The sequence below is a fragment of the Nicotiana tabacum genome, chromosome 10 (genome assembly GCF_000715075.1).
Source record: "Nicotiana tabacum cultivar K326 chromosome 10, ASM71507v2, whole genome shotgun sequence".
In the NCBI taxonomy this organism is placed as follows: Eukaryota; Viridiplantae; Streptophyta; class Magnoliopsida; order Solanales; family Solanaceae; genus Nicotiana; species Nicotiana tabacum.
Genome location: NC_134089.1, coordinates 21,205,587 through 21,215,767, shown reverse-complemented (window position 1 = coordinate 21,215,767; position 10,181 = coordinate 21,205,587). Strand labels below are relative to the sequence as shown.

The following is a 10,181-nucleotide window of genomic DNA, read 5'->3' as shown; positions in this document are numbered from 1 at the left end:
TCAATTAGCGAAGAACCAAGTTTATCATGCAAGGACGAAGCACATTGATGTTCGGTATCATTTCGTACGAGAAATCATAGAAGAAGGTGGAGTCACGGTGAAGAAAATTCATACTACAGAGAATCCTGCTGATATGCTGACAAAGGTGGTGACTGCGGTCAAGTTTCAACATTGTTTGGATTTGATCAACATTGTTGAACACTGAAGATTGAAGATGAAGACACAACCAAAATTTGTTATTGAGAGAGAATTGAAAATGTGGAATTTTGCCAAGGTGGAGATTTGTTGAAGTTTGGCAAAATGCCAAAGTCCCACATTGGTTGGGAGTTAAGTTTGGAAGGGATTTTTCCCCTATAAAAGAAGGCCTAATGTTTAGGATTGAAACACACCTCTCATTTGCCTTCTCATCTGTTTAAGGCATTTGTATCTTCTCTCTTTAGTATTATTTCACTTGTATTTTTGGAGTGGAATAAAATATTGGTTGTGTCCGAGGAGTAGGCAAAATTAGCCGAACCTCGTAAATTCTGGTGTTTCCTTTATTGTTGTTTTATTGTCTTATTTATTATTTGGTGGCTGTCATAATTTTTGGTATAGTAGTTGTGACTTATTCACACTATATACATTTGGCTTCCGCAACATTTGTCTAACCAGATTAGCTCAGATTCATACTACTATTATAAAAGGGAAGAAATCGGCAAACACCATTATGCTATAGAAATGGGATTATCCCGATTATCATGTAAAGACAACTAAACAAACCTCAAAATATGGTTAACGAAAAGTACACGATAGATAATTAAGAGATAAATCTTTTTTAATGAACCATGAAATCAATAATTTGTTTATATAACTATTGGGAAAAAAAGAAAAGAAAAGAAAAAAAACTGAACACATAAAAGGTGAAGACATTTTCATTTAAAGAAGCAAAAAAATATTGAGCTTACAAAATTGACGAGAGGCTAGATAGATACACATCTTCCCTCAAGTTCTTCAACCAATATAAGAAACTCCTCTTTACATTTCTTTAGGCCTAAGCACCAAAAACAAACAAAAGAATTATAGAGGGAAAATTTCCGGCAAGAGCTGAGCTTCATTTCTCAACCAAGGAGATACCACGTGTCAACAACAGAGCATGCCTGTCACCGAGCATGCGTGACCCGCCCGTGACAATTCTAAAAATACCATACTCAATGTCCAAAACCGGCCACGTGTCAGATTGTCATTGGTCCGAAAGCCAGAGCTGGGCTTCCCCTATTGGTCTGTCCAATTTTCAGCTGTGACTGAGAAACCTTATAGTGCTGTACACATACTTTGTTGAAGAATTTCTGGGTTTTGGACTAAAGGGTAGTGAAATATTCTTTTTCGCTTTGGTACTTTTCTATTAAATTATTTACTGAGAAAAGTGAATAGACTGGTCTGTGATCTGAGAACTTTGATTCTCCTCTAACATAACATATTTGTTTTAGTCCTTCACCTTTCCATAATATCCTGTCACACCTGCAATTTAAAATTTTGGAGGAATTATGTTTTAGTACAGTTTGTTTTATGCAGAAAAACAGTAACTTATGGTACTTTGATGCAAGAATTCAACTACATAAAAGCATTTTAAGTCCAAGATTTCTGGAAAAAAGGCTATTCAGTGCAAAAGGCTAAAAATGCAAGATTTTTCATAGTACTACGAAAAAGTTAGGACACTGAAAGATGTTAAATCAGGAATGATACAAAATCTAACATGTCTTATTGAGTTTGTTGCCAATGTGTGGCTTTCTCATGACATATTAACAAGAAAACAGTAGTTTACTGTGCAAATTTACCAAAACATTGGGATTACCATAATTAAGGACAACTTTGGCAAGGGGAGTCATGACACCCCTTTGTCAGGAAATTATACCGCATAAATATGTTACATATTTTATTTTTATGTATATATACTATATGTTTATTCCCCTTAATTTCTTCATATGCTTACTTATTTATATTTGACCCCCTTTAGTAAAAATTCTAGATCTGTCACTGGGTCCGAAGGAGGGTCGCATCCTAAAGGGTGTGCTGTAGACAACCTACCCTAGTGCAAACATTAGTGACTACTTCTACAGCTCAAAACCGTGACCTATAGGTCACATGAAAACAATTTTATCGTTGCTCCAAAGTTTCGCTTCGAGATTACCATAACTGATTATTAAAATAATTGGTAGTTTGAACAAGTGGATAGTTTTCAAATCTTATGCTCAAATAATGTGAATATTTTTCTTACTACCTAACACCAAAAAATAAAAATAAAAATAAAAAAAGAAAGAAAGAAAGATTAATTTGTCCAGAAGGTATGTTTCTGCTGTAGTTCAAATTTATGGATTAGAATATGCTTTAAGATATTTGTTGCAGGATTAAATATCTTCGGAATTTGGTGTAACAGATCAAACAGATAATATAGATTAAAGTTTAGGTCTACAAGGTAGACTTTTAGTGTGGGAAAACCATCAAGATTAGCGAGATTTATTAATCTGTCAGATTAAATTATCAGATTTTCGGAATCTGTTAACAAATTTAAGCATAAAGTTCACTATAATGACTAATCTTTTAGCATAAGATTGTCGTTAATTGTGCAATATTATATATTAAAGGTAGAAAGCCAATCAATTTTTTTACTTAGATTAAGTAAAATCCTCATATGGTCGGTGCATCTCCACCCCCCACCCCCCAAAAAAAAAACCAAGAAATGAAATAAAATAACTTATTAAGTTTTTGGATTATGTTATTTATTTATGTCCCTAGATAGAAATCTAAAATGTCGGTTGATAAATGCACGTATTCATGATTATCTCAAATGCAAGCATCTGATAAATATTTTATTAAAATGGCAATATTCCATTAGTCTTAAAATACTAAAAAGAGTAATTAATTTTGGAAAATTACCAGGCAGGAGTCCGCCGCTTTTCCTTTGATGTGCAAGTTTGAACGACATAATGGTCAGAATTGTAGAGATATTTATACGTTGGAGCAAAGTAAATATTTCCTTCTTTCCAACCTTTGAATACTCGTCCTGCTTTTTGCTCTATCCTTAGCTGCCATAACAATTAAAAAATTTAAATATTTTAAATTTTTTTACGTGTTCAAATTTTTCTACTACTCCCGCTTCATTTTATGTAGAGGTGTTTGAGGGTGCACATAGTATAATAAAGATGTTTTACCTGATCTTTTTCTAGAAGTACTTCCCAGTTACTGTTGTTTACCAACTCGTAGGTATCCTCGCAACCGGATGCAAGTCGGTAATTCAAATCTCCAAGCCAAATTATCTTGCTACATAAACAAAACAAGAAAAGGAGTAAATTGTTAGTAGTTATCTAACAATGTATTTAGATCAGTATCGTTCCAGTTTTATTAGGAAAAAAATGAACAAAAAGGAAGGAAAATACGTACTCATGATCCAAAATATTATCAGGAGGAAGAGGTTTTCCAATAATCCTACTATGTGAAAACTTTGTTTTCTTTAAAATTTCCATGACATCTGAATTTCTTTTAACCTCATCACCTTCTTTCTCTCCGGATGCCAAATGAGTACAAACGAAACAAAATGTCTTGTGATGCAATGTCATACTGATCGATATTGAACCCTATATATTATCAAGAAAAGATGTGTTACACGATCAAAATCAAGAAATTAAATGTCCATAATTAAACATGCGATATATTCAATTCCTTGGAGTTAATTTGTACCTTATTTCCAAGATAGCCCATGATGCCCGTTCCAACACAAGAAACCTTCAAGTTGCTAATGTGTCGATACAAGTCGGTACGAGTCCATATGCATAGAAATAAACCAACCATTTGTTTGCTTGCAGCTAAGCAATATCTATTTTGCTCAGGGCTAGAAGAGTTATATCTATTTGACATGCAATTTGGACTGGGCGATCCATCGTCATTCATACTCAAGAGTCTCTCCCAATCTTCTCGCTCGAGTTCATTTTCCAATTTGATCAAATCTGAGAAGCTGATTCTTGGTTTAAGGTTAGATTGTTGTTGGTGCAAGTCATGGAAGGACGGGGATGAACTTTTTCGCTCGGAATTTGGGGTGTTATTAGTGATGTTTGTGTTGTTGTTCAAAGATTGACGAATCAACGAAAGCCACTTGGCAGCTGGACCACTGTCCTCTGGACCTAGTACATTGCCTGCATTTAGAGGGACAATTTCCTGGAACCTGTTCATAGCAGAGGGGTTAAAAACTTAAAAATATTAGTGAAAATAAATTTACCTAATGCATTAGTAAAAGCACACAAGTTTACCAGACAATTAAATTCAAACAAGTATATACGGAATAAAGACCACATCTATAGTAATAAATGCACCACCACCACCACCAACAACAACAACAACATACACACTATAATCCTACAAGTAAGATGGGTCTAAGAAGGGTTGTGTGCACGTAACTTACCCTTACTTTTAATAAGACAGGGACGTTATTTCCGAAAGATCCTCGGCTCATCTATAATAATAACCGACAGTTCAAAATTATAGGACAAGGTCTTTTCTAGCGTGGCACTTGATGTAAGCCACTATCACATCACATAGACCAAAATATTGGACATAACACTCTTTTATCCAAAGTGACATTGACCATTCATATTACTTTCGCGCACCTTAACTATTTCGTATCTATCTCCTATCTCCTGAGTAATCATATTTTATTAAATTTAATATTAACTTTACTTTACCATTTCATATCATTATATGAAGACTAATACTCTTTTCGTCTTAATTTGTTTGTATAAAATTTAATAAAGAGTGAAAAATAGATAAGGAAATTACCCAAGCACATAGATGTCAGCTGGTGCAGTGGAATTCAACCAGTCCTCTAAGTTCAACCCATCGTGTGGTGACTTGCCTCCTACATTCCATGTCCCCACGAACATCCTATTTATGGTTTAAATCATACACAAACAAGTACATAAGAATCTTTTAGAGACCCAAAATAAAAGATAAATATCAAAAGTAAAAAAAAAAAATTAACGGGTTTTGCATATGAGTTCAATTTTCTTCGCCAACAACAACATATACCTAGTGTTATATCACAAGTGAGTCTGGGGAGGGTGAGGTATAGCAGACAACCTTACCTCTACCTTATGTGAATAAAGATGTTGTTTCTGATAGACCTTCGATTTCACTGTTATCATTCTTTTGAATATTTTGATGGTGTATGCAATTACACAAGTATGTTTATTATTGGACCACGCATGCACATCAGAATAATATTGGCCAAAGGTGGTAATTTTTAACAAAAAACCAGCACAAAATAAAATATCATAGGGGATAGTTAGAAGCTTCCAACTTTACAAAAGTAAACCATACGAAGACAAGTTGAATCCATTAGTTGACAAAGACAAAGTAGCTGCACTAGGCAAGGTATTAAGTACAATAATTTTCCTAAGTTAACTAAAAAGTGTAGTATCTATTCAGAAAGCCTATGAAACCAGCTAACTGTAGTTTCACATGGCCAAAAACTACTTAAACCAATGACTTATTAGGCACTATAGAGATCTCAATTTGCACATGGCCCACTAAAACAGAGTAACAAATATTCTTTCATCCTTAGCTAACAATATTGAGTCCGAAAACTTAGTATAAAATTGTCTTTATTAGCTAGTGAGCACTTTATCTTACAATATGAGATTTACCAGCGCAAATTCAAATTTAGTTGAACTTTAATGCGAATACCGAGCCCATATTGAGAAGCCAAAAGTGAATTTGCACATGGCCAAGAGGTACTTAAGCCTATGACTTGGCTCAATATGCGGCTTCTAGATCTATGCTTTTGGTTATTAAATTCTAAATTTAGTCTATCTTACATTAACTAATTCAAGTACTATGATCTAATTATGAACCTTAACATGGGTATGCATTAAATTTTAGAGTTCCTTTTGGCAAATACCTAAAAGGGTAGCGTAAATTTATATTTATTAATATCAAAGATTCAAAATTAGGAGATCATTCTTGCCTTACCTAAGGTTTTGAAGATCAGTGACAGTGGATGCCTCTTTCTCCAATATTGGCCGTTGAATTATTCCATCATTTGTTTCCATCAACCAACTTTCTGCTTGTCAAATAATGAAATTACTCATAGTTTAATTTCTAATTTATCAAAATAATAATATCCACATCATAATTAGATAAACATGATCTCCTATAACAAGTTACAATTAAAATAAAAAAATGACACTTCTAAAACTTCATGTTTTTTTATTTATCTACCACCAGTGATTTATTTATTTATCTCCAGTGTTATTCTTTACCGATCATTCAAAAATAGTCATATATAATTAAAAAAAGGCATAATGTTCTTATAATATCATGCTAAATAATCTCAACAGTGATATAAAAGTAAAATTGAACTTAATTTGAAAAGTTAAGAACTTAAATCAATAAATTAAAAATAAACATAAATTATTTAATATTGAAAAGAAAAATATATGAATAAAGTGGAATTGATGTGTAAATGATAAGATTTTCGATTGATTTTTAAGGAACAGAAAAGTAAGAAAATATTTAACTATAGTTCAAATTATGACTTTCTATGGAAATTAGTGAAAACTAAAAAAGGAATGATCACACTAGAACTAGGGACTAGGTAGGTCCTGGTACACGTGGCATAAGGAGAGACAATGATTAGATACTAACCAAAAAAAGCTCTCAACTAATTGTGATTATACTATGTCAAATCACATAATAAAAATCTATCAAATCAACGGCAGAGATTTGCAGTCCATATTTATGAAATATATCAAATCAACGGAAAATCCGAGTAAAGCTGTACTTCACCGGAAAAAAACCTCCGATCACCGGAAATCTTTACCTGACAATTCCTCCGGCACCACAACACAACTCCCATCGTCTGAGCAACTCTTCCTTCTTCTTTCTCCTCTACCCATCCCTATTAGTTTCATAAAAATAAAATTAATATTATTTTAAAAAATAACATTGTACAACTGCTCTTAAATTAATAGAAAAATATATATTTTTTGAATATACGTATATATACATTTTTGTATGTTATATATAAAAATATATAAATTTTATACATTGTCGCGATTATTGAACGTAAATAGTTTTAGCTGCGGGCTAAAAGTGATTTTTGCCTTATTTTCTTCATAAATCAGGAAAGAATTACATAAATAAAGAGTTTTATTTATAAATAAGAGTTGAAAAATTGAATAAATGTGAAAATCTTACCATCTACAATATGATCTGAATAAAATTCCTCCGATTTGCTTTTCATATTCAACCATTTCCTAACCACCACTTTAGTCCACGAAGACTGCAAAAATAAGTCAAAAATCAACTCATCTGTATTCATTCAAGAACACATAGTTACACCACTACTGTGTGTATAAAAATACACATACATATATTCAACTGAAACCAAACAAAGGAAAAAAAAATTAATAACTTAAAAAAATGTTACCTTTGGTATTTTTCGTTCTGTTTTCATGGCTGCAATGGAGCTGGAAAAAGAAATATAGAAGATGGTATTTATATTGAGATTGAGATTATAAGATAAGTATTTATGTCAACATAAGATGAGAAAAGAAGACGAAAGAAAGTTTGAAAAATGTAAATAATACATATAGTTTAGTGCGAGGGTTGCTATAAACAAGTCATTAATGGCGTTTTCAACGGTGGAATTTAAATTATAAAAAAGAACAATTTGTAGGAGATTTGGAGACAGTTTCTGAGAAGGGATCGTAAACGAAAAGAAACCAAACCCAAACCCAAAAATTTTAAAAAAAAAATTGTTAAATAATAAACATAGAATAAAAGAAAAGCCAGAGAGTTACTTTTGGTTGAAGATTATGTTTATTCTTTTTTAGGGGACTTTACAGAATGGAAAGACAAAGTGGAGATGTTGAGCAAATAAAGAAAAACACAAAAGGAAAATATATTACAAAAAGGTGAAGATCAAATCTTCAAACCCCATATTAATAGTAAAAACTTTTTTGAGTTCATTCCACTTAGTACAAACTACAAAATTTTGATTAAAATCATATTGATCTCTGAAAAACCCATGTGCAATAGTATAAAGATTCTGAACTAAAATATCAATTAAAGTGAGAAAATCAGTGATAGTTTTAATTACTATGTGATTGACCCATACTAAAGTAAAGTTCCAAGAAAATAAATGATGTAAAAATACTACAAAAAACAGAGTGTTTTTGTAGAAAACAGTCAATGGCATTGCTGATATCAGTTGAAAACAAGGCAAAAACTTTACCATATTGAAACTATGAATTCAATTTTTTCCCCAAGAAAATAAGTAAAAAGAACTCAGAAAAGTATGACAACACAAGGGGCACTTACTTATAAGTAAGGACTGATAGAATTTATTGGTTTTTGAACTTTTTGCAGTTTCTTGAGAAAATTAGTGAACTATATTTATCGATCTTTCCTTTTCATTTCTGCTATGTTTTTGCACGAAGAAAGAGAAGAAAGTTTTGGTTAGTTTAGGCTTATTGGTTGGTTTGTGAATAAAGAGGGAGGAGAAGAAGTAGTTCTGGTAGATTACCTCGGAAAAGCAAAAAGCTTTAACTGCTTCTCTATTTATACAATGATGGAGATAGAGAGAGAGAGACATTCAGATTTGCAAAAGAAATTGTATTTTGATTTTTGATCACTTTTAGGGATTGTTTGTTAGAGAATTTTTTTTGGTCCAAAATAAGAAAATTTCCATACAATCAACAGGAAATTAACTTTTTTTTTTCTAAAATATTCCAATGCGTCAAGTTAACAACATGCAAATTTTAATTATGGATAATTTAGTCAAAATACCTAAAAAAATTCTAAGAATTAGTATTTTATTAAGGGGTGTGTCAAAAGTCAAAATATCACTTATTATCCACCGAAGGGAGTAATGAATGAGATGTATTAGTAACACATGAATTCATTATGTTAGGATTATTTTATATCAACTGTTTGATATGCTTTTGAAAGGTCAATTTTGTCTTTATGCATGCTGATCCATATATTAAACACAATGTATTGCTAATGCTATGGTTTACTATATATAAGATTAGTACCGAATAGGGTATACCAAACAAGAAATTAGTAATAGCAAAGTTAATACATATATTATTTTTTTCTGCCAAACGACCCCCAAGTATATCTCTTTCTTCGATACATAAAAAGATTATAGGTAATTTTTTAATATGTATTAATTAGTAATTTAGTAAAAATAATAACTTATCTATATTAAAATTCATTATGAAAATTTCTTACTTGGTTGACATATAGTATAACATAAATAAATTCCAAAAAGAGAGAGAGAGAAGAAAGGACATTGAAGTCCAGAAATTGATTGTAAAGGCTAGAAAGGTAATTTCAAATAGACAGAGACATATGATTTTCTTACGTGTTAATGGTTTCATTGGTTGTTTTCTAACCATAGAATAGAGTTGTATGTATAGGAACTCTGTCTTTTTCCTTAATTTTTAAAATATTTGCGTGATTATACTGCCATAAATTTGAAACTGGTTGGCTTAAATAAAGGAGAATCATTGGATTGTTAGTACTACTAATTACGGTTTAGAAAGATTTTGGAAGGATTCTTAAGAAATCTGTCTCAAATTATGTTAGTCTGTCAACTATAGTGAAACGTGCTTATATGTATTGTCAATTTTATTTATTAAAAATAAACGAGGTGAAGTTCTATGCACAAATGAAACAAAAAAATTATTATAAAACAAGTTAGAAAAGGTAATTACGAAAATAATTCTATGATACATGTTACTCTATCACAAAACTACAATTTTTTTGAGATATTTATTTGCCTTTTCTAATTTCTGTTTTCACGTGGGATATAAATATATAAAAAAACTAGTATGAGTTTAAGTAAAAATATTTATATGTTAAAATTGTAAATAACTTGTTATAATAAATTAAATTAATTTACTTATTTTAAAAAAATATTGTCGGTACATATATTTTAAATTCAAAAAGTATAAAGTAGAAAGAATATGGTTCTTGCTAGCTAGGTAATGAAATTACCAAAGGAGGAACATATTATATTTGTTTAGGTCATTTGGCAAACATATTGTTGGTCATAAAATACTTTTATTTCGTATTTCTTATATTGTTGTTATTTTATGTTATGTTATTTTATTTTATTATGATTCTATTGATGGTACTAATATATC

General features: G+C 31.0%; 1 protein-coding gene across 1 annotated transcript; it reads right to left on the bottom strand.

Annotated features, from left to right (window-relative positions):
* Positions 1-885: 885 nt before the first annotated feature.
* On the bottom strand, positions 886-8,561 carry LOC107780018 (type I inositol polyphosphate 5-phosphatase 8-like). Its single transcript, XM_016600559.2, has 11 exons — positions 8,350-8,561; positions 7,457-7,496; positions 7,225-7,309; positions 6,848-6,925; positions 5,998-6,088; positions 4,807-4,911; positions 3,715-4,195; positions 3,418-3,611; positions 3,189-3,297; positions 2,914-3,062; positions 886-1,497 (listed from the first exon to the last, which is right to left on the bottom strand). Exons 2-11 carry the CDS (start codon positions 7,481-7,483, stop codon positions 1,338-1,340), a joined length of 1,479 nt encoding a protein of 492 aa, XP_016456045.1. The 5' UTR covers positions 7,484-7,496; positions 8,350-8,561; the 3' UTR covers positions 886-1,337.
* Between the last annotated feature and the right edge of the window lie 1,620 nt (positions 8,562-10,181).

Coding starts and splice junctions, on each gene's coding strand:
- LOC107780018 (XM_016600559.2), bottom strand. CDS start 7,483: ATGAAAACAGAACGAAAAATACCAAAG. Junction 6,926..7,224: donor TTCAGATCATATTGTAGATG/GTAAGATTTTCA, acceptor TGAAACTAATAG/GGATGGGTAGAGGAGAAAGA. Junction 3,298..3,417: donor GATAATATTTTGGATCATGA/GTACGTATTTTC, acceptor TTGTTTATGTAG/CAAGATAATTTGGCTTGGAG.